The sequence below is a fragment of the Bactrocera neohumeralis genome, chromosome 6 (genome assembly GCF_024586455.1).
Source record: "Bactrocera neohumeralis isolate Rockhampton chromosome 6, APGP_CSIRO_Bneo_wtdbg2-racon-allhic-juicebox.fasta_v2, whole genome shotgun sequence".
NCBI lineage: Eukaryota > Metazoa > Arthropoda > Insecta > Diptera > Tephritidae > Bactrocera > Bactrocera neohumeralis.
In genome coordinates, this window is record NC_065923.1 from 27,575,403 (window position 1) to 27,601,578 (window position 26,176).

General features: G+C 28.8%; 1 protein-coding gene across 5 annotated transcripts; it reads left to right on the top strand.

Moving 5' to 3' along the window:
* Nucleotides 1-708: 708 nt before the first annotated feature.
* On the top strand, nucleotides 709-22,233 carry LOC126762662 (calcium-binding mitochondrial carrier protein SCaMC-3). 5 transcript variants are annotated; one of them, XM_050479567.1, is made up of 9 exons: nucleotides 709-1,051; nucleotides 2,425-2,543; nucleotides 2,623-3,213; nucleotides 3,555-3,681; nucleotides 3,749-3,836; nucleotides 4,857-4,968; nucleotides 18,233-18,391; nucleotides 18,470-19,037; nucleotides 19,962-22,233. In XM_050479567.1, exons 3-9 carry the CDS (start codon nucleotides 2,701-2,703, stop codon nucleotides 20,186-20,188), a joined length of 1,794 nt encoding a protein of 597 aa, XP_050335524.1. In that variant the 5' UTR covers nucleotides 709-1,051; nucleotides 2,425-2,543; nucleotides 2,623-2,700; the 3' UTR covers nucleotides 20,189-22,233. The 5 variants fall into 5 exon arrangements, with proteins under 5 accessions (XP_050335524.1, XP_050335525.1, XP_050335526.1 ...); XM_050479568.1 differs by having other exon boundaries at nucleotides 2,494-2,543; XM_050479569.1 differs by having other exon boundaries at nucleotides 2,494-2,543; nucleotides 2,638-3,213.
* Nucleotides 22,234-26,176: the final 3,943 nt, after the last annotated feature.

Genomic DNA, 26,176 nt, shown 5'->3' on the forward strand with positions numbered 1-26,176 from the left:
TTAATTTTAAGAACTACGTTAAATTACTAACATTCAACTACTGATAATAATACAAAATAAACTTTAAACCAACATTTTTTGTAATGTAATCAGAATTGCACATAAGCACTTACATGTGTACATTAATACTTCAACATCCACCGGATACTTGCGTTTATGCAATTGTTACATACAAGTATATACATATGCATGTGTGTTGGCACCGTTTGAGTTTGATGCTATCCCCATTTATATTTGTTTAAAATTTTCAGTCATTTTGCTTATTAATAAGCTATTTGTATAGCACCAAAGGTATTCAAACAGTTTACTTAGCACATTCGCATTGTTTTCTATTTTAAAATTGAAATAGCAATAAATGAATTATTTGAACAATTTAACATCGAAAATATGTGAAAAACAAACGGCGATGTCATTTCAATGAGTGTTGCCAATCAGTAAAGATTTAATGTCAAATTGTAGCTACGCAGCGCATCATTACGACTTAGCGGTTTCAGCTAGCTGTTAATTGCATAAAATTTATTTAGTAGATGAAAGAAGCCACCCTAAATAAAATTAAATTGCTAATATTTTAATAAAATTATTCATATCCCAATATATTCCAAAAGAAAAACAGAGTGGTCAATACAAATAACGTAACAACTTACGATTCACCATGACCTTTCTATATGGCCACACTACCTAGTATGGCAACATAAACATGGTGAGTAGATCACGAAATAGAAAACGCCAAAAAGAAAGTTTGAGTAAAATATGAAAAACAATAAAATTGCAAATATTGTGTGCGTTAAACAAAAACAACACGAATCGTTAAAATAAGAAGGAAAACTTTTCCAAATGAAAGTCAAATCTATATGGATTTCTTAGCTTGATGAATTACGTGTAACAAAGTGCAAATAGAATAAAGACCAGCGACAAGCTTGTGGTCAGGTGCAGTGGCGGTACAAAGTGAAATAGGTGTAATTGAATTTATAGACAAGTGTGCATATGTAAATGGATATTAATCGACAAAAAGAAAATTAGCCAACAGGCAATTTGCAATTGGCATTTTTAAGTGAGTTATAGTCTCGTGTCGCCTGCAATTCTAATATACTTGTGTGTGCATACATGCATACGCATAATCTTGAATTCGCACAGAAATTAAGTTGTTTATGAGTGTATGCATTTGTATAAAACCTAACGCGAATGTGTTATACTGTGTGGAGGGCATTGAGCTAGTGAAAGTTGTCGAAAAATTCCGTGCGTGGCTAAAGAAGGTCACGATTTAGGTTCCGGAATATAGACGCGAAAGTAGGTTGTTTGCAGCATGAACATATGAAGAAAAAATGCTATGAATCTCTATGAACTGAGTTTTGTGGTGCAGTGGGTTGTGTGCAAAGACAAACTACTACTATTTTAAATTCAGCGTTAGTGATAAGGCATGTTTTCTTTTGGTGCGTTTGTGGCATTCACCCTAAGAAAAATTGTGATATTTTTGGTATTAGTGCAAAATCAACACTATTGCTGGCGACTTTGGATAGTTTGCAATACGCCAGCATCAGCCTCATGTTTACATATAGTTCTGTGTGTTTGGCAAAAATCCATCATAAAACTTACTTGGAAAAAGAGTACTTTCCACATGGCATGTTGACTTGGAATTGTAGTAGAAAACCTCAAAGGTCTGGTAGCATCTCGATAACTTCACACTTAGTTATCGTTTGGACGTATGTATAATAATCAGCTGTTGGCTTTCCTCAATTTCGGCCTTAAGCAAATACATATGTACATATCTACATACCATTGTCTTTTTTTTGTGCAAATGTGCCGTGGGTAAAATTTACCTGCGGTTTTGGTCTGATTTCAAATCTATAGTTCGATAGCCGGAAGGACAAATGAATTGAAATTAGTTTGTTAAGTGAAAATTAATCCGAAATGTTTCAATTGAGTGATAAATTTGTTGATATAATTAATATAAATTACATATAATTCGTTGATATACACGAATGTGCTTTCACCGCAATAGCTTCACATACACGCATGCAATTTATCCAATTACGCTCGGGCACTGCTACAACTTTGATCATTTTCACTTGATGAGCTCATGTTCCATTGTGGCAAAAAAAGAATTAAATATAAAATTAAATTTATAGCAAAGAAAACATAAAATATGTGAATGAAAAAATATGTTATTCGGCTTATGCTATTTAGACTGTAACATGAATTAGTTTTCATTTAAATTCGCAATGAATAAATTTTGTCTAGTATACAAATACGTGCACGAGTGCTAAAAAAATTGCAACACGAAAAAAAAACAATATTTTGAGAAAATAATTGCAAAACCCCTTACATTGGTGTGTTTTTTAAATTGTTAGTATCTAAATCTGACATATATTTATATATTATTTCTGTGTTTATAAATATTTCTGGAAAATTTTGGATTTCGTATAGCATTCTTTTGAGAATACGAATATGTGCAAACACATGCACATCGTATTGTACATAATCACTTATCTTTAGAGTATATAACTGGGAGACGCAGGCATAAACAAACCTTGTCTACATACGAAGTGAGTGTTTAACAATAATCATATTTTTGGCCAGTACAATTAAACATTTTAATTTGTTTACTTTTTATATTACGTTCAGCAAGTATAATCTAAGAAATCAATACTGGTTTAATTTATCGGAGAAAATCAATTTTCGCTTTTGGCTTTTGTAACTATAATGGTGGATAAAGACGAAGACAAGAATATTGTAACGAACAATATAGCTCAAAAACAGGAACAGAATAAGATTGCGCAAAAAACTCATAACTTATCATCAACAGCACCAACAACAACATCTCCGTCTTTACAACACACCTCAAATGCCGCGGCAAGTTCAGGAGCCAGCTGCAATCAGATTGCAACAAATTCTACACACCTGGTAGGCAGTCATAACCATCCAAAATTGATACCCATACAGAGTGTACTAAACACCACCGACTCACACCATCAGAATACTGCAGCAGCTACACATCAAGCAAAAGGCCATGATAATACCACAACTTTTCCGCAATTCATTACCGGTAGTGCTAGTGGCGCCCATACGCAACTGGCCACAGAGTTGCCGCACGAAGACGAGGAAAGGCTAGAGAAGCTATTCAACACGCTTGATCGGGACGGTAATGGACGTATAGATATTCATGATCTCTCTGAAGCATTACGAGAGTTTGGTCTCTCAAGTGTTTATGCCGAGGTACGTTTTAAGTAAAAAAAAAAAACAATCACATAAAGACTTAATTGGAAGTACTGTACGAATCAGTAGAGAGTGTTAATAAAATTGTGAAGTTAGGTGCATTTTGAGCTTTGTGTATTATAATAAAATTGTTAATGACAATATTAATTTTTGGTGAACTTAAATCGAATTAAAAAAATATGATGTGCATACATTTTGTATATTTAAAGCGAAAAACAATATATTATTGTACTTTAGATAATATTATGACAACTTTTAATTAAATTATCGATATATTAGTGTCAAGTGCTTATTAAATATTCACTCACCTTTCCATCATCTTTGTCAATATTTATTTAAAGAAATTCTTGGAACAATCCGATATTAATCAAAGTGGCGATGTTGGCCTGGCAGAATTCGTGTTCTATGTGCGTGAACACGAAAAGAATTTACGACTACAGTTTTCACATCTGGATAAAAACAAAGATGGTTTGTGTTGAAATGAATTGCCTTATATTGTGTGCATATAATTTTCCATTTTAATATTTTTTTACAGGCAAAGTGGATTTGGAAGAGTTAATAGACGCTTTTAAAGATTTGGGCATTGAAGTTGACCCAGAGGAAGCCACAAATCTACTTTCACGGTAGGTTGCCTAACATGTGTTAAGTTATCATATATATTAACACGATTTAATGATTTAATTTTTAACTGTTTGTAGCAATTTAATTAGTTGTAGATTAGCTGTTATACATAACATAATACTTGAGTCACATGTCACATAACAATTTTATTGTAACTGTTGGATTCAATAAGTTGAAATATAATTTTAGCTATTAGAATCCGATTTTTATCATTTTATCAAACACAATACATCACAAATAATAACTATAATATTAAACGGAAGGAAAGGAAGTTAATACAACTTCCAAGTACGTTTCATCATCCCACCACTATTTTTTGACATTTAACATTATGAATACCCTTCATAATACTTTTTAGCAATTTTTAGTTCCTCCAAAAAAGACTTAGGGTAAGTCCAGACATTTCGACACTATTAAAAAACTTCTCCAAATACATACATACGTAACTGCGTACCTCAACTATATGATTTGTAAGAAAAGTTATACAAATTAAGAAAGGCGTTCTAGTTGTCCAGTTTTAATTATTGAGATTTGAAGGCAGCTTTTGGTTTTGCCCGCTTTTTTTTTTAATATTTGTATATATATATATGTAAATTTAAATACAAAAAAAAAACAAAATTATACTGTTTTACTAACAAGAGTTTCTTTTTTTAATAAAGCCACAAACCAAATCACTTCAGTTCGTTTTATATTTACATAATACGTAATTTTCCTAAGTTCGGCTATATTTGATGTTTGCATTTTTCGTTCCCTATTAGGATAAAAAGTTATCAGAAATTCTCAGTCGTAAGGTGAGAGATCGTGTTTAGATTTAGTGAACTGTATGTGACGTGCACTTGTCCAATTGTCTGAATGTATAAATATCTATGTATGTATGTATGTATCGGTAAACAAAAAAATTAAAACTTTTGCATGCTCTTTAATGATATTAAATTTTTTGTTTACTTTCGTCGACATTTTCCTGCCTGCCATATTTATTTATAATGTTTTCTTATTTCTATATCTTGCAATTACTAATACAGAATGGATCAAGATGGCAGTTTAAATATTAGCTTTAATGAATGGCGCGATTTCCTATTATTGGCACCATCCACTGATATTCACGATTTGATCAAATTCTGGCGGCATTCTACTGTAAGTATATTTGAAATAGTTTTTTTTTTAATGTGATTGAATGTTTGTATAGCGTTTGTTGTTGCGTTTTGTGTGCGGATTTTAAATTATTTGTATAAAAATGTGGATTGAGATTGATTAAGAAAATGAGAGTATTTTTTTTTTTTTTTTTGTATATGTGTAAATATTTTTTTTGCCACCAAGCTAAGAAATCGCTAAAAAAAAGAGTTTGTTATTTAAATATTGGCTCTCTTCGATTTGTCAAGCGTTGAAGCGAGTGAATTGAGCAAACTATACAACTGTTTGCTATCATATACTCTGACGCATGCGCCATTTTGTTATGCTTTTTTTTCTTTGATGCAGAAATTCTTTGTTTGGATGACAGCTACATATGTATATGCTATAGTTGTCCGATCAGAACAATATGTAATAAGGTTTTGACGCTGCCTTAGACAATAATGTTCGTCCCCAAGACAGTTGGGTCTACGTAACTGAAACGAACCCCGATTTTTATCTGGCCAAGGACTGTCAACTCAGCAGAATTCTGCCGCTACAACTCTGTTCAGAGTATAAAAAAATAATTGATTAATTTTAACAAGAGAGAAACGCACAAAGGTAGCGCGTAGCGAAATGTCGAATCGAAGGCGGTTATAATTTCTAATTAATAAATGTTAAGCAACCTTATTAAAGTGTCAAATGTAAACAAAAAACATTTTGCCGTATTCTAATACAAATTTTTATTATAACCTTCAAAATAAGCCGCTTTTGAGCAATTTCGGTGCCTTCAGCATTTTTTTCGGTTTCGTCTTATTTTTTTTTTGGCGCCTTTTTTTGAATGTGACAGTTTCGACTTCATAGTCACGTCTTTTAATACGAGGTTAACTTTGACACGATGCATACCCAAAACATTAACCAAAATGTCACGATTCATATCCAAAACATTAACCAAAAGGTCACTAACACTCCACACGAATATAAAACTAAAGTTTGTACTAACCTAGAAAAACATTTTTTTATCAATTCGCTTTGCGGTACCAGTCCGAGCCAAATTTGATCAGAAGGTGTAGTCAATAAGAATAATTTTCAAATTCCTTTATAAATATTAAACAAAAGTTATGCTGCGAGCAGTAAATAATTATGCAAAGAAAATCCAATCGCTTTGCAAATTTTATACATATATACATATATGTATGTGTATAACTGTAATAATGTTTGTACATACCCATAAATACAGTAAATATTATGCTTCTCTTTTGTCACACCAAATATTGTTTGCACAAACACATTTATTTTTTTTTTGCTTTAATTGCTTCACAATATCGGTGGAAATACCCGAAACTCACAAAAAAATCCTTTGTATTTCACTCACTGAACCAAAATAATAATTTAATGCCACTGCCAACTGTTGAATGTATGGCAAATGTAACGACATCATTTATTAGGCTCTGCGCTTATTTTATATATTTTACTATTACAGCTCTAATTTTCTAAATAAACAGTTGAGATGTCGCTTTTATAAGTCAATTAGCATCCATAAGAAAGAAAGGGGTATTAGTTGTGAAAAGACGCTAACTACTTATGTATTATTAATGGAAAGTTCCTGTGTTATGCATTAAATGAGAGATTGAATGAGAATTGAAATTGATGTGTTAGCTTTTGCAAATTAGTAATGAATAAATTATTTTAATTTCATTTTATTTTAATTTAATTTTTTTTTTTTATTTTTGTTGTGTTTACAATATTTATTCTAACGTTGCAATATTTATATACATATATGTATATACATGCATGTGTCAGAGTTGTGAATTTTTATACTCCTGCAACCAATTGCTATGTTTGTATGCCAAAAATAGGTTGAATCGGACAAATACTTCCCTTAAACCCCATATAGTCAATATAAAGATTTTCGAACTTCGGGGTGAGTTTGTACCGCATATATCAGCCAATATGTCAGGTAAAATCAGGAGAGCGTGTTTTGCTCATAACAGTGTATCATTGTGCCTAAAATAGATAAATTTGTGCGAAAACTTGATCTAGCCTCTATATAACTAATATCAGGAGTTTCGAACATCCGGCTGACTTTGGCTCTATATGATTGGTTTTACAACATAAAGTATTTCGCTGGCTTTGATTCTTGCAAGTTGCAAGAGTATAAAATGTTCGTTTGCACCCGAACTTAGCACTTCGCTGCTTGTTTTATTAAAAATTTGTGGGTTAAAATTTTGAAATTTAATTAAAACATTGTCAATTTATTTCTTTATTCCGTAAATCGGGACTACTTTTAATTATTTATCCTAAAATCGAAATTAATTAATTTTGAAATTTAATTCCTTAATCGAAAATAAAAATTGGGAAATTTAATTTTTAGTCCAAAAATTAATTAAAAATTGTGGTAAGAAATAAAAAAACATTTTTCATATCTAAAGCCAGCATGCAAAGGGATAAACAGGAATTATTTGCGTATTATTAATTGAAAAACTATAATTAAGCGTAATTAAGTGTCAATAAGACAAAAAGTGCCAAACTATGTAAATATTTTATTAAAAATAAACTTTCATTATCAAAAGATAATCAAAATTGGAGAAAACGAAGCACGCAAGTGAGAAATAATTTAAAATTCAAAAACACATTTTATTTTTAATTTTTAATTGCCATTAATTTTTTATTTTTCTAATCGGTATTTGGGTTTAGAATTTTCATTATTTTTTTTATTTTATCCTTCTTTATTAAAAATTTATGTTTAATTTTTCAATCCGGCAAAAGTTAGAATCTAATTTTTTTATTTTTAATCCGGTTTTTTCAATTAAATATAAATTTTTAATTTAAATAAATCTGCTATTTAAGGTTAAAACTTCAACTTTTTTTATTTTGAATCTGTTTTTTCACTTTAAAAATTATTTTTTTAATATTTCAATCCGGTGTTTAAAACAATTTTTTGTTTATTTTGCTTCTGTTTTTTTTTCGATTAAAAATGCATTTTTTATTTTTCAATCCGGTATTTAAGGTTATAATTTCAATTTTTTTATTTTTAATGCGTTTTTTGTATTTTTTTTATTAATTAAAATTTTATTTTTAAATTTTCCATCGTATTTGTTATTAAATATCTTAATTTTATTTTATTTATTTTTAATTAAGATTACAAAAAAAAAAAATTAAACGTTAATTGAATTTTTAATGCATTATTTGCCCACCGTGGTATATCTGCATGTGTAAATGTTCATATATGTATACTGTATGTGTATATATTTACATATGTATGTTTGGCAGTAGGATAAATATACAAAATTAACACTAAGAATTTAATTATTTATCATCGCTCAATTTTTAACTAGAAAAGTTGCTGTTGTTTTCAAACAAAACAAAAAAGCCGTTCACAAGACAGTAGGGGGTTCGGAATAATAGGTTTAACGAATCTCTGTCAACTCAGCAGCTCTTTCTTAGAAGTTTTTGGCAAATCTCATGGCGCAATAACAACAACAAGAAAAGATAAAAAACCATTATTGCTTTATCAGCAAAAAGAGGAAGATTTTTTTTTGTAAATTTTCGACGCTCATTTTGTATGACAGCTATATGCTATAGTGTTCCGGTATTAGCAGTTCCGACAAATAAGCGACTATTGGGGAGAAAAATTTGTATACCGCTATGTGTATAATTTGATTACTTTAATTATAAAACAGTAACTTTAAACATAACTTTGTTGTTTTTATATAAGAAACAGTGCATAATTTTAGGCGCTAAACTTTAGTAACTTATTGTAAGGCGGTTTTGAATTAGCTTGCGCTTCTAATTTATTGCAACATAATAAATATACATATATGCTCTTTTTTATGTTGAAATTAAAAAAAGAAATTTTGGTTTATGCATTAATTTTTCCAAATTTTCTTTTTTGTGATACATATTTAAATTTTTCATGCTGACTTGGCTTTTCTTTTGTTATTTTTCAAGTTTTTGCATTGCTAAAGTTCGGCTTCGCGAAGCTTCTTTCGCATTTACGTTAGGCAGGGGCCTCAACTACTTATATTCCACCTTAAGAATTGAAGTTGCAGGTCATTTTCGTACGCGTGCATGCACATATCTGTGTGTATGTGTGATCTGGAGTATTCTATACGGTTTTTGTTTATTTTAGCGTGGATTCTTACTGAATTTTCAACTATAAAGTGGGGTGTACAATATCAATGGGTGCCTCAGAGAGCTGCCGCACTCGATATGCTGCACAAAACACTTAATTTTTGAGAGGGTGTTGTTGTATGAGATCCTATTTACAAACATATATGCACATACACACACTTAATACGAGATACTTACAAACATAATATACGCACAGACTGTAGGCAGACCCTTTTTTTCATAAAACGAGCGCATACTGATCGTCAAACGCCAATAAAACAACAATAAAATTTAATATGCTCGTACTTTGCACCGAGTCAACGGCAACGATCAACTTGTGTAGCTATCAGGCGCATGTAAATATGTGCCTCTTATTGTGTATCATGTAGAGGTGTTTGTGTGTGTGTAGGTGAGAGGCGAAGCATGATAATACTTATTTGGCACTTGTTTAGTCTGACTATCTCTGCAGTTCAGCAAGTCAGTCGTCAGTCTCTGTTCATCATGCTCAAATAGAAGACGTGTGTTTCGGCTCTCGCTTGCAATTGCGGTCTTTACGTAACAAAACGGAAAACAAGCACGAAGTAATTTAATTTTTCCCAACTGGAAATTGCTTCGATTTGTAAACGTTTTTTTTTTTTCAAATATTAAAGTTTTTCGAAATTTTTTGCTTTTCGAAAATTTTTACCATATCTTCGAAACGAAAAAAATATTCAGTAGTCGATAATTGCAATAGCAACGTAATAAGCGAAAATAAGTAAAAATAAATCGCGAGCGTAATCTTCTAAAATTTACAACAAAACGTAACGTGTAAACGCTGATAGAAAGAGTACTCGTTTTTTAGTGCAAAAAAAAAACCAAAATAAAAATAAATAATTTTTTAACACATTTTAAATATTTCAATTGCAAAAAAATAAATAATAAAGCATAAAAATAAATAAAGTGCACTGCAAAATAAATAATTCAAAGCTGGAAAACAACAACAACTGCACTGACGTCGTTCAGAGTGCTGCAATTGTTGAAAATAGAAAAAGCTTACGCAAAGAGCACAAGCTAAACGGCAATTGCTCGGGTGTAGTGAAGTGTTTTCCTAACTTTTCCACACATAACAATACAGAAATCATAAACAAACGCGATAAAATGCTGCGCAGCAACCACAATTGGCCCACTGATTATCAGAACTTCCAGCAAATGGCTGTTCAAGGTGATGTGCTGGAAGATTTTGTTGTAATCTTTCGTGACGTTATGACACGGGTATGTACTGCCACAAACAAATACAAATACATACGTAAATATTATCATTTAGTGCTAAGAGTTCAATTTTTTTTATCAGCACTTGAGGAAGTGACTCATCTACGCTGCGCTCGTTTAGCGATTTCTCGTTAAAATTGAAATATTCAAGTTATTCAGACGCATTCATTGTGGCTTGCGCCGAAAAAGCAAAAAAAAAACCGCTGACATTCCAGTCTAGACGCATAAATAGCGCTTTTTTCGCAAAATATTTTTGTTTTTTCGTTTTGAAAAGCTGCTTGTGCAGCACTTATGCCATAACCGGATTGATAAGCGCTGCCTGCATATGTAATACTCGCTCTCCGCTCTTCAGACTTTTCGCTGTTCGCTTGCACACTTGTCGTTTCTTATTTCCTAATAACGCTGCACCCATTCAAATGCAGCCAAGTGCATTTGTTTGGCAATTAAAAATAATATTTACATACATACGGTGCATATACATTGCTATAAGTATAAATATATATACTCATAAGAGTGTTCTCGTATGCATATGTAAACTCGCTTAGATAATAATGCATATATAATAGATGACAAGCGAGAAATGTCAAGTGCCAGAGCGGGTGCTTGCAGGAAAACCCGATATTTCCGTTTAAAATTGCATTATTAATTAATTGTTGTTGTTGTGTGCTATAGTTAGTTTATACTATAGTTGACAATATGTAAGCTACTCAGCTTATAACTATCTGGTCAGGTTTACGCCAGTAGTTGGCTGGAACTGGGCGTAACTTGTATTATTTTGCGCAAATGAGGCATAACCGCTAATGGCGGGTTCACACGCAGCTGGTTTTATGCTAAAAAATAATTACTAGTGTTCAAATACAACGGATGTGAACGCTTTTTTCACGGATTTGAACACTTTTTCACGTTATTAGCAGAGATTTAGCGCGTTGGCTGCATTAAAATCGCTTTAAAAAATAAAATTCAAATTTTTCGAAATATATGGAGTTACGCTTTTAATGCTGTAAACTACTGCATATGAATGTTTTCTTGAATTAAAAAAAATATAAATTTTTGGAAATATGGACTTCCGCTTTTTATACTGTTAACCACCCAAACAACCTTTTTATCTAAAATTTTTGGGTTTAAAGTCACAAAAACTCACTGAAAAATATTTCTGGGTACAAAATTAAACAGAAGTATCATTTATTTCATTATCTTGCAAAATCGATTTACGCTTTTTTACTTTTTAATTAAGTTATTCCTACAATTTCAGTTTTGTGACATTGCTAAGCTAATTTTTTGCGTATAAAATTTGACAAAGAATAATTAACTTCAATATTTTATAAAGTCGAGTTACTCTTTTTATACTGTAAACCACTTTTTATGCAAATATTTAAGTTTAAAGTAACCAAAACTCATTTAAAATTATTTCTGAGTAAGAAATTAGACTGGTAATTTGTCCGTCTGTCTGTCTGTCCGTCTGTATATATACGAACTAGTCCCTCAGTTTTTGAGATATCGTTTTGAAATTTTGCAAACGTCATTTTCTCTTCAAAAAGCTGCTCATTTGTCGGAACTGCCGATATCGGACCACTATAACATATAGCTGCCATACAAACTGAACGATCGGAATCAAGTTCTTGTATGGAAATTTTTCACATTTGACATGGTATCTTCACAAAAGTTGGCACAGGTTATTTTCTAAGGCAACAATGTAATCTTCGAAGAAATTGTTCAGATCGGTTAACTATAGCATATAACTGCCATACAAACTGAATGATCGGAATCAAATGCTTGTATGGACAACTTTCACATTTGACAAGATATATTAACGAAATTTCGTATGAGTTATTGTTAATAGAAATAATATAATATCAGAAGAAATTGTTCAGATCGGCTTATTATAGCATATAGCTGCCATACAAACCGAACGATCGGAATCAAAGGCTTGTATGGAAAACTTTCGCATTTGACGTGGTATCTTCACGAAATTTCACATGGATTACTGCTTAAGGTAATAACATAATCTCCGAAGAAATTGATCAGATCGGTTGACTATAGCATATAGCTTCTATACAAACTGAACACATAGTTACTAACAGAAATGCACCTGGGAAGGGTATATTAGCTTCGGTGCAGACGAAGTTAACGTTTTTCTTGTTTTACTTTTCAATTCAGTTGAAAAATTTTAGTTTAGTAACATCACTGACATAATTTTCAGCGTATACAATTTGACAAGGAATAATTAATTTCAATATTTTATAGGCAAACATTTTGAGTTTAAAGTAATAAAAAATTATATAACTTCAAATTTTATCGAAATTAATTAAAGTTTGCAGACTTCATGGTGATTGAAAAACTAGTTTTAGGCGCAATTTTTTTTTAAGTGAGGTTATGTAGATGTTTACCTTTTTTATTATATTTTTTTTTATTATATATTATATATATTTTTATTATTATATTTTATTTATATTGTATTTGTTATTGTTGCAATTTTTGTTGCATTCAGTCGCAATATAATTACTATTATATATATTATTTAATTTTAATTAATTATTAATTTTTATTGTTCACCTTTGTTTCTTGACTTTTCTATTTTTAACCGCAGCATATTACTTATGACCCTGTATATTGTTTGAAAATGCATATGTGTGTTTAAAATTGTATCTCAGTTGAAACATATGTATTTATTTAGCTGTAGCACTTGCTGTTGACGCCTAGCTGCTGGCTCTTTGCTGTGGTTCCCATTTGTGCGCATGGCAACCAAGACCGCAGCAGGCGACACATGTATTTTAAACTCGCGCACGTTGGTGCTTTATTTGCCTTTGTGGCATTATTTGTTTTCTGTTTTGTTTTTTTGTTGTTTTTGTATTATGTGATTCGTATTCACGCGCGAGTTTAATCGCTAAGCGACAGCTTTTAATTTGATAGATTATTAAATAAGCGTTATTATAGACAAATAAATGTACATATGTACATATATGTATAGTTGAAAGCTGGATTTTATACAAGATCTGTAAATATGTTTATATATAGTTTATGAATATTCATATTGTAAGTCACTTGCAAACAAATTAGTAGATTTAAATTTAATGCGTCGTTCGAGGAAACCGCAAAACGCCAAGGAAAATATAAATATGAACAAACCAATTTAACAACAACAAGCAAACGTTAACTTCGATTGCACAGATGCTTTAATACCTTTCACAGGTGCATTTCTAACAGCATCAGCATAAAGATATATACAAAGATCTTTATCTTGATATTGATCGGTCAGTTTGTATGGCAGCTATAATCTATAGTGGTCCGATCTGAATAATATGTTCGCAGATTTTAGCGCTTCCTTGGTTAATAATTTATGCCAAATTTCATGAATTTATCTTGTCCAATAAAAATGTTTCCCTTACAAAGACTTAATTTTGATTGGTCAGTCTGTATGGCAGCTATATGCTATGGTGGCCCGATTTGAAAAATTTCTTCGCAGTTTGTAGTATTTCCTTGGGCAATAATCTGAGCGAAATTTCGTGGAGATATCTACTCAAATAAAAAAATTTTCATACAAAGATTTAATTTTGATTAGTCAGTTTGTATGACAGCTATATGCTATAGTGGTCGGATGTTAACAATTTTTGCGGTAATTGTATTGTTGCTTTGGCCAATAATTCATGTCAAATTTCGTAATGGTATCTTGTAAAATAAAAGAGTTTTCCATACAAGGACTTGATTTTGTTCCTTCATTTTGTATGGCAGCTATATGCTATAGTGTGCTGATATCGACGGTTTCGACAAATATGGCTCGTTTTGGGGAGTAAAGAACGTGTGCGAAATTTCAGATCGATATCTCAATAACTGACTGCTATTTCCACACATACGAACGGAGAGACGTGCATGATTGAATCGACTTATCTCGTCATGCTGATCATTTATATATTGTATTATGTGTATATGTACTAGGGTATAGTTACAATACACATAAACATATAAGTTATATGTAAATAATCACTTTTGATTTTATAAACATTTTACTTATTTACTTTTTTCGTCTTGTGCTAATCTTCTGATCTCCGCTTTATACTTTGAGGTCTTTCATTTGAATTCAGTCAGTGGGTTTTCTTTGTAATAAATTCTCGTTGAAACTGGTGTGTGGCGGTGCGATGTTAATCTTGCAGTCAATTAAATATTACATACATAAATATGTATAAGTATACGAGTAAACACACACAAACATGCTTTGTCATTTTCGCACTGATAAGTCACGGCGACGCGACCAAAACACACAAACAAGCATTTTAGCACACATTATTGTTGTTGTATTTTTTCAAAATATAATATTAACTACGCAGATAGAATGACTGACTTGGAAAATAAATTCTAATTGCATAGAAAACCCACATACACACACAAACATGCCGACAAACAAAATTTCAATCAATTAATGATAATAACGAACGTTTAATCGCCTGGCAAACACCGAAGCTTTAGATACCCTAATCATAGCTATATTGGTGGTGGGCGTGACTTTTTCACTGCGCACTTTCGTTCGAAATTTAGAGACTATTTTTTTTAATTGTTTTTAATATAAATGGAAGGCGTGTGCATGGATTTGAAGCTTGCGCTTTTGATATTGGCATTTGCAAACTTCTAAAACCCGCTTATCAAGTTTGATGTGCTGTGAAAAGAGGGTGTGGTTTTTGAATAGTGAATTTTTTTTAAACTTTTATAGAAATTATAATTTTTTTAATTTATTTTTTTGTTATTATTTATAATAATATTGAATAATTTTTTCTTTCTTGCTGTATCAGCATTTTATTTTTTTTTTTTTCTACATTATTTTTAAAATAAATAATTGTTATCGCTGCAATTAACCACGTTCCTGATCTTTGAATTACCAGCATATTTTATTAAAATATTTTTTAAATATTTATTCTATTTCAAACTTATTATCTTTATTATTATAAAACGACATTGTTATCAAGGTTTGTTTTTCTTCTAAATAGCACACATTTTAACATTAGCAAACTTTTGTTTTTTACGTACATACATACATATTTTCACATTATTTTTGCCTTCTATTTATTTATTTTTTTTATTTTCTTTATTTCCTTCAACAATTGTTTATCAACGCCTCAATTTAGCTCCTCAGTGTGGCTCACTTTATTACCAGAAAATTTTATTAAATCAACAACAATTTTAATTGAACGAGCCAATACACTTACATATATGTGTGTGATAACGGCATAAGTCGACTTAGGTTAATTGTGATAAATTGTGTGTTTGTGTTTAAGGCACGTTGTTTTGTTTTGTCTTGAAACAACAAATGATAATCGCAAACTGGAAAGTGTCATGAGATTTATATGATCAGGGATATGACCAATTTATTTCTAGAAATCAAAAAAAAAAAATCAATCGACTTAAGCGTTTTTAACACATTTTCCTTTAAGTTGTCATTTAAAAAAATTTTTTGATACTAAATAATATTAATTTCAATATCTGATAAAACGGATTTATGCTTTTCATACTTCTCAGCACTTGTTAAACAACATGCTTTGATTGAAGTTAAGAAAAGAAGTTATGAATTTATTAATTTGACTTTTAATACATTTGCCACGGAACTGTAGATATGCTCGTTAATTGGAACATATGTCTCTGATGTTTTGACGTAATAAATATTAATGAAGCGTTTCATAGGCAGTTATACGCTTAGTTGTATGTGAGTGCTCAGATAAAATTATTTATTTTATTTATAATATACTGAACAGGTTATATTAAGTTTGCCACGAAGCTTGTAACACGCAGAAGGAAAAGTTAGAGACCATATAAAGTATATATATGTATATAATAATCAAAGTCACGAGTTGCGTCGATTTAGCCTTGTCCAACCATCTGTCTGCTCGTCTGTTTGTTTGTACACGAACTAGTCCCTCATTTTTGAGATATCGATCTGAAATTTTGCACACGTTCTTTTCTCTCCAAGAAGCTGCTCATTTATCGGAACCGCCGATATTGGATCACTATACGATATTGCTGTCCTACAAAATGAAACGAACAATTCAAGTCCTTGTATGGAAAACTTTTTTATTTTACAAGATATCTTTACGAAATTTGGCATGGATTATTGTCCAAGACAAAGCTTCAATCACTGAAGAAATTAATCAGATCGGACCACTATATTATATAGTCACCATACAAACTGACCAATCAAATTTAAGATATTTCTTCCTTTTATGCCATAAGAAATGCTATCCATTATAGCATGGGTGGAGTAAAAATTAACTCTTTTTGTTTTTACTATATTTGGTTGGTTTATAGATTTCATTTTTTAGGTTTTTATTTTTTTTACACTAAATATATATATACTTTTCTTATTTGTTTATATTTTTTAATTTTCTTTATTTTTTTTTATAATTTTTTTTTATATTTATGTTTATTTTATATACTTTTTTATAAATAATGTATATATTTTTTTATTTATTTTTTTTTTCTTTTTCCATGTGATAGATTTTTATTTTTTTTACATCAAATACACATAATTTGTTGCTATTTTTTTCATTTTTTTTTTTAACGATTATTGTATTTTTAATTTTTTTTATTTATATTTTTATATATATTTTTAATTTTTTTTTTCATTTCATTTTATTATTATTTTTTTTTTAATATAATAAAATAAACATATTTTATTTACATTTTCAATTTATGTGTTTATGTTATTTTTTATTAATATGTATTTTTATTAATTTCTTTATCATTATTTTTTATTTACCTTTTTTTATTTTATTTTTTTCTTTCCATTTTATAGATTTTCATTTTGTACATTAAATATAATTTTTTCTTATTTGTTCATATTTTTTTAAATTTCTGTCTACATTTTTGAATTATTATTATTCTTTTATTTTTATGTTTATTTTATTTACTTTTTTAGTATTAAATTTATTTTTATTGTTTGTTCATTGCATTTTACTGCTTTTTTTATTTGTTTTAATAATTATTACTTTTGTAATTCTTATGTTTATGTTATTACTTATTATATATAGTATGTATATTGTATAGTAAATTAAATATTTTTTTTATTCTTTATTTTCTTTTTTTATTTTTTTTATTGTGTTTTATTTGGTTTTGTTTTTCTTAATTTTTTTGTTTTATTATTTCTGATTATTTTTTATTTGTTTATATTTTATTGTTTTTTTTTTCCTTTTATAGTTTTCACTTATATTTTTTACTTTTTGAATTACTTAGAGTATCTACGTTGCATATAAATTATTATATTGTAATTTTCTCTTTTCTTTTAACGCATCAAGGAATTTTTCCTTACACTCTTCGTCACAGTGCTTTCAATTGTCTAAAATAAATAAATTATAGTACATTCATAAATGCTAGAAAGCAAGGTGATTGACTGGCTGGTGTGCTAACATCCCTTTATTAATATGTGTGAATATAATATATACATATGAATATATATGTATGTGTGTATGTATGAGTGTGTGCAGAAAAGCAATTTTAAATTTATTTTGGCTTTATTGCGCCTCAAATGAGCGCTGCCAAGATCACATACACACATACATAAGAGTACTATATAGTATATGAGTGTCTATATGCGTGTATGTATGTTTGTGTAGACTTTAAAAAAAATTGGCATCGTCTAAAATTTTATAAATTAGCATGTATAACTTTGTATTTGTATGTGCGTATGTGTGCAATTTAATTAACACCTCGTGACTGCGGAGACTTTGTTCCGTTTGGAGGCCGGTCTGCGTGTATATGCAATTATGTTAAATACTATAGGAAAAGCCTCGCCAGCCGAAGCGTGCTGCTAAATATTTCGCACATTTCAGCGAAACACACGCACATAAGCACATTTGGTTGTGCAAAAATCAATGTCTTCTTTATTTACATATATATACATATGTATATACGTTTATTTGCTGATTCGCTTTTTTGCATTTCTCTCTTGCAGTACCTTGACATTGGTGAAGATTTAAATGTACCTGATGATTTCACGCAAAGTGAAATGCAGACCGGCATGTGGTGGCGCCATCTGGCGGCTGGTGGTATTGCAGGTGCAGTGTCGCGTACATGCACAGCTCCATTAGATAGGATAAAAGTGTACTTGCAGGTATGACAACGCAAACACACACACACTTACACATTATGCAACAAATAATTATAATGAAACTCTTGTTGGCTTCGACAGGTTCAAACACATAAAGCCGGAATCTCTGATAGTTTAAGATATATGCTAAATGAAGGAGGCCTCCGCAGCATGTGGCGTGGCAACGGTATAAATGTGCTGAAAATTGCCCCCGAATCAGCGATCAAATTTGCCGCTTACGAGAAGATCAAGCGTCTAATACGCGGCGATGAGAAGCGCCAGATGACGATTGGTGAACGTTTTATGGCTGGTGCAGCGGCCGGTGGCATCTCGCAGACGGTCATCTATCCGATGGAAGTATTAAAGACACGCTTGGCCTTGCGTAAGACCGGTCAGTATAAGGGTATATTGGATGCAGCGAAAAAGATCTATTTAATGGAGGGTGTACGTAGCTTTTATCGTGGTTACATTCCGAATATGTTGGGCATTATTCCTTATGCCGGTATTGATCTGGCGGTATATGAAACATTGAAGAAAAAGTATTTAAGTAGTCATAATACGGAACAGCCAAGCTTTCTCGTGCTGTTGGCATGCGGCAGTGCGTCCAGTACATTGGGACAGGTGTGCTCGTATCCATTGGCGTTGGTGCGCACGCGACTGCAGGCGCAAGGTAAGCAAGCGTTGCACATGTAGCAACTATTATTTTTATATATTTCGTCGCTTTTTCTATTTTATATTGTTAATATTGTTTTTTTTTTTTTGTTTGTTTTGTCAATTTCTTTTTTTTTAATATTTTAATAATGTTCTATAACTATTTTTAATTAGTTTATATTAATTGTTATGTTGTTTATGTTAGCTAAGTTGAATACTTTTTTTTAATAATATTGAAAATCCTTATTTTTTTGATATTGTTTTTAAATATTTGGTTTTTGATTGATATATGTATTTTCTTTTATTTTTATATTCTTTTTACATGATTTTTAATTAAAAAAATTTTGTAATTGTTTTTTAATATTTTTTTCTTTTGTAAACTTGTTTTTTTTTTTAATTTTATATATACATATGTACATACATATTTTTTTAATTTTTTTCTTTTTATTATTTTTTTTTTTTATAATTCTTTTTTTGTTGTTTTTATTTATTTTTTTTTTTTATTTACTTATTTTTTATTTATTTTTTTTTTTATTTTTTTTTTATTTATTTTTATTTTTTTTTATTGAAACTCCCTATTTTTTTGATATTGTTTTTAAATATTTGGTTTTTGATTGATATATTTTATTTTATTTTTATATTCTTTTTACATGATTTTTAATTAAAAATTTTTTGTTATTGTTTTTTAATATTTTTTTCTTTTGTAAACCTTTTTTTCATTTTATGTATACATATTTTTTAACTTTTTTCTTTTTATTAATTTTTTTTTTATTTTTATAATTCTTTTTTTGTTGTTTTTATTTATTTTTTTATTTACTTATTTTTTTTATTTATTTATTTTATTTATTATTTATTTTTTTATTTATATTAATTTTTTTTTGCTTTTCGCTTCTATATACATACATACATATATAGTTTTACACTTTTGTTTTTGCATTTGCAGTGATCACCAAAAGCAAGCAACCCAGCGTGGGCATACCCTTGCGGCAGGCGGGCGCTATCAATGACGACAACATGTTCGGTGTCTTTCGCAAGATTCTACACAACGAAGGCATCTGTGGCCTGTACCGCGGCATAACACCGAACTTCATTAAAGTACTTCCAGCCGTTTCGATCAGTTATGTGGTGTACGAGTATTCCAGCCGTGCTTTGGGTGTGAATATGACGTGATCCCTCTACGTTAAGCGCAATGTTAATAAAAACAAACCAGCAACAAATGAATGGTCTTGTTACACAACAACAACAACAATAAAAACGGCGCTCAGCTGCATACTTATATACATATATATTTATATATAAACGAATACATATGTAAATAATAATGCGCTAGCCCTAAACAGTACTATTGTTGTACTTTTACTCCCAGTCTCTGCCTATAATTAAATGCTACCAACATTTGTATAATTCACATTTTACTTTTTTTTTGTTTTTTGTTTTCTGTTAGTAATATTGTAGTGATAATTTAGCAAAGATGCTCCGCGTGATACTAATTGCTAATTACATACATAAACAAAAACAAACAAAGAAGAAAAAAAAACGAAAAACAAAACAAACGCAAACTGCGAAGTAAAGTAAAGTAACGTAAAGTAAAAAATGAAAGTAAAAGATAAAACGGGGTTTTGAACGGTGAATTCGAGAATGAGAGTCGTTGACTTAAATATATAATTTAGTTTATATAAATCTACTGTATAATAATAATAAAACAGCTGCTAGCTTATATATATGTATATACATATACATATGTAATGCTAAATATTTATTTCTAATCTATTTTTTACACGCAAAAACAAAGAGAAATTGTAAACACACACATGCAAGTTCAAGGGGAGGAAGCAGGACGCAAGAAATCGTAACGAATGTTTAACTTAGATTTTAATTTATTATTTATTTAGTTAAATTAAAATTGGCGCATGTAAGTGAAAATGTGTTTAGGTATATTTATATGTATGCAGCATGTATGTTATTGTAAAAAAATCGTTTTTTAAATAAACAAAACCGAAAACAGAGCGCGCATTGGCGACACTCAGATTTAGATTTCCTTTTTTTCATTTTTACTGACTGACAGTAGCGAGTGTGTTAACGGAAAGTGTGTTGGGCATGAAAATGAAAATATATAAATATGGCAACCCTTTTAGCTAAACACAATTTGACTTTTTAACTTGCTCTTTACATTTATAAAAAAGTAGTAACTTTAAAAATAAATCACATAATTGATGGTAAGCCTAAAAATTGCAAACAAATTATGTACATATATATACATACAAGCCTAACAACTAATATATTGCGTCATTAAATGACCGTACAGCTGGCAGCACTTACCATTTGTGTTTTGATTCAATGTAGTGTGAAGAAAGCGAAAATCTTAAAAATAATACAGAATTTAATAAAATTTAACTTATTTAGCATTACTATCAAATTAAAAACATATATACATATACATATATAATATAAATTTAAAATTTAAAAAATCTAAACTATATACATGCGTATTTTTTGAGGCTGCAATTACGAAGCAACATCGCAATAAGTCTAACTTCTTAACATAAAGAACTGAAAAGCTGTCGTTAAGTTTAAGTAAAAATCACAATTCAATCAAAAATAATGCAAAAACAAAAATACTAAAAAAAACTAAAGCAAAACTTACATACATACATGCAAACATACATACATACATACACAAATAGTTATAATAGCAAAGAAATGACGAGATTATTGTAGCATATTTTTTATGATATAAACAAAATAACTAAAAATAATGTAGATGATTTCACAAATCGGTAAATTGTATAATGTAGTTAAATGATGAATTACAAATTAAATGTGTCTAAACATATTTTTTTATATATGCTAGCCTTTCGATTATGCCAAACTGCATTTGTATTTATTGATTTCATACATATACTATATACATACATATGTATATAGTGTGCATATACATTACATAAATACAAAACATTTCAAAAAAACATTTGACGTGCAAATTGTATGCAATAATACTTTCAAACTAAATGAGTATCGAAAATAATATCATTGAGAAATAATATCATGGAAAAAGACCATTAACGTAATATTAAGCAGGACTCTATATATTGATATAATATAATTCTCTCCATTTTCTGTCTCTCTTTCTCTCTCTGGTTGACTTATTTGTTTGTGATTTATGCAGGACTCAACTTACAGATACAAAAATAAAAGTTTAATTGTTTAAAAATAAACACGATTTTTGACAAGCACTTTTTGTGGAGGGCATTGGGCATAATTCGCATACTTTTTTTTGCCATGTTTTATAAGCGCTGTGACAGCATAAAACTTGATTTCCATATAAAATATATTGCATGAGAGTATTTTGGGAAACAGCCGTTGTGGAACGTAAGTGTGAAAGTCAAAAAGCTGGATTCCTGATTTTGTTATTTTAGCGTATAATTCTATTTTAGTTCGACTTTAGAATTTTTTGAGCTACAAAACTGCTTAAAAGTAACTAAAAACAGATGTTGTAGAACGTATGTGTGAAAAGATAGATTCCCGATTTTCTTATTTTCGCATATAAATTTGTTTATGTTCTATGGTAGAGTTTTTTTGAGCTACAAAACTCCTTTAAAGTAAGTAAAAAAACAGCTGTTGTGGAACGTAAGTGTGAAAATCAAGCGCTAGATTCTTGATTTTGTTATTTTAGCATATAATTTTATTTAAGCAAAATTTGTTCAATGGAATGACACTACATGTTTACTAATAAAACTTCTTAAAAGTAAGTAAAGAACAACCGATGTGGAACGTATGTATGTATGTAAAATAAGCGCTAAGTTGCTTTTAGTGCTATTTTATAATTTTATTTAAGTTCTATTGTAGAATTCTTTTAATGAAAATACAGCAACTTGGTGAGCTACGAAACTCCTTAAAAGTATGTTTAAAAAAACAGCTGTATTGGAACCTATGCATGTATGTACTGGTTATTTGTTATCTTACAGTATAACCTACATAATTTGTAGCATATAGCATGAATATTAGGGTGGGAAAAACAAAAAAAAATATTTTTTTTCGCTTGGTGCTCTTAAAAATGGATTCCTAGACACCTGCAAGAAAGTATCTCCGAAAAAGAGCTCTTAATTGTAATTGTAAGGCCCTCCACCTTACAGTTTTCTATTTTTTTCTCATTTTCTATCTGAAAAATTCAAATCTCGCTGCCAACTACATGAAAAAAATGTATCATGGATTTTGTAGCAAATTGAATGCTCTTCAACATGAAATCTTAGGATTTTTTCGTAAACTCAACCATTTTCTGAGATATTAACGTCTGAAGTTTGATTATTTTAAGACAATTCGTCACCTAAAATGCAAAATAACATCAATTTTCAAAAGTTTACAGAAAGCGAAATAATAGAAACCACTCATATTGAAACAAACTTTGAGTTTTGGTTATAAAATGGTAATATATTGGTAATACATTGGTTATTTATTGGTTATATATTGGTTATTTACTGGTTATATATTGGTTATTATATCTAACAACGATTTTCGATTTTTTTTTTTTTTTGATTATTCGTTGTTTTGAATTTGAGGTGTCGAAATATTTTATTTTCCTAATGAATTTTATAACTCAAAGAAAAAAATCATTTTAAATCGGAAAACTCATAGTTTTGTAAAAAAAATTACTGCTCTAAAAATGGTCTCTTAAAATATTGACTAGCCCTTCGATTGTTATCTCTGGCCATCTATAGTAATAATACATCTTTTTTTGTGTATTTGACTTTGAGTTAAATTTTAGCAGAAAAATCGTCCACACCAACAGATACCATTTGTCGAAGATCCTTCTATCGATCGACTACGAATTCAAATTAATCAAATTAATTTCAAAATGAGTAACCGATTATTAAAGTACATTTAATTCTCAAAATATACATATTTTTTTTATTATTAATTTACTAAATAAAATGTCTCTTTAAAACAAAATTCACGAAAACGCCTTAAGTCAACTTTAGCTACTTTCACATGATAAGGCATATTCTTATATGTTTGTAAATATAACTGCAAGTGGTTATGTTGAATATGTATACGGCTAAAAGCTTTAAATCGTCAAAAATTTAGCTTACGTCAGTAAAATTAAAAAAAAAAAAACACGCAAAAAACTTTCATTGAAGTGAGAAATAAAATAGCGTCAACAAACAGGTCTTTATCAATGAAAGAAATTAGGTGATAAAATTAGATAGTATACTGTCGAGCAAGTAATAATCAGGCAAATATAGAATGTGTAGTTATTTTTAAACATTTTCTGCGAATTTTTATATTTTTATAGCTTTTGTTTGCGTTTGTGATTTCACAAAATCACGAAATGTACATAACAAGTCTAGTGAAGGTGCAACAGCAGCAAACGTACAACAACGTCGTTGTATTCACACATACTTTTTTGAGTAATTTGTCATTTTTTTATTTTAATAATTTAATTTTTTTAATAGTTTTTATTTTAATTTTTTTGATAATTTCTTTTTTTTAATATTTTTTTGATTTAGTTCAAGATTTTTTATTTTTTCTAATAAATTCTTTAAAATATTTTTTTAATTAATTATTATTTAATTTATTTGATAATTTTAATTTTTTTGATAGTTTTTGTTTTTAATATTTTTTGATTTTAATAATTTTTATTATTTTTTTAATTAAATTTTATTTTATTTATATTTTTTCTTACAATTTTGTTATTAATTTATTATTTTATTTCTTTTTTATAATATTTTTTGATTTATTTCAATAATTTTTATTTTTTTTAATAAATTATTTAAAACATTTTTTTTTAATAATTTACTTATTTTTTTTAATAATTTTAATTTTTTTGATAGTTTTTGTTTTTAATATTTTTTGATTTTTGATTTTAATAATTTTTATTAGTTTATTTTTCTTTAATAATTTTAACTTTTAAACAATTTTTATTATTTTTTTATTTAATTTTATTTTTTTAATATTTTTTTTTACAATTTTGTTATTAATTGATTATTTTATTTCTTTTTTATAATATTTTTTGATTTATTTCAATAATTTTTATTTCTTTTTAAATAAATTAGTTAAAATATTTTTTTTAAATAATTATTATTTAATTTTTTTAATAATTTTAAATTTTCTATATTTTTCTTCACAATTTTGTTATTTATTGATATTTTTTTTTTTTTAATTTTTGGATTTATTTCATTAATTTTTATTTGTTTTTAATAAATTATTTAAAATATTTTTTTTAAATAATTATTATTTAATTTTTTTTAATAAATTTAATTTTTTTTATAGTTTGTTTTTAATATTTTTTGATTTTAAAATGTTTAATTTTTATTATTTTTTTAATTTAATTTTATTTTTTTAATATTTTTTTTTACAATTTTGTTATTTATTAATTATTTTATTTATTTTATTTTATACATATAATTTTTTATTTCAAATTATTATTTTTGATTTAATTTAGTATTTTTTAAATCAATTTTTTAAATTTTTTTTTTGATTTCTTCAACCTTTTTCCAATTATATATAACCATTAATTTATTACTTTATGGATGTTATCAAATTGAAAGTCTGTTAAAAGCCCATAAAATGATGTATACCATATCCATATCAATTTAATTGGAAACTAATAATATTTACTACCGCTTCAAACAACCAGATACCATTACACATTAAAAGGAATTATAAAAAAAAATATTATGAAAGCAGAAAAAAGTCTACAAGTAAGGCGCCTTGACTGATTGCCAATTTTAAGCGGGTATATAAGCACTTTTTATCAACTCTCAACGCACACCAAAGCAAAAAAAAGAAAAAAAAACAATTCTTCATAATAAAACTTTAAAACAGCTTGCGCAGAAATTTGTTCTGCGCAGTTTACATGTGGATTAAGTTTTTTGATTAATAGTCTGCAAGTGTCCAAAATAAGACAAAAAAAATTCGTCCAAGAAGAACTATGCCTTATAATACTTGTTGATACAGATGGATGTATATCTGCTCACTGGGAAACACCTGCTCGAGGTGAACATTGAAGTTCATTCAGAAGCTATCCAAACGACGAAACCCCTAAAATACCTCGATATAAGAATGGATAGCAAACTGACGTACTGGACGCAAATTCAGCGCGCAGCCAATTTAACCATGTCGTTATCAAGCCTTACGGAAAATACCGAAGGTCCGCTTGCA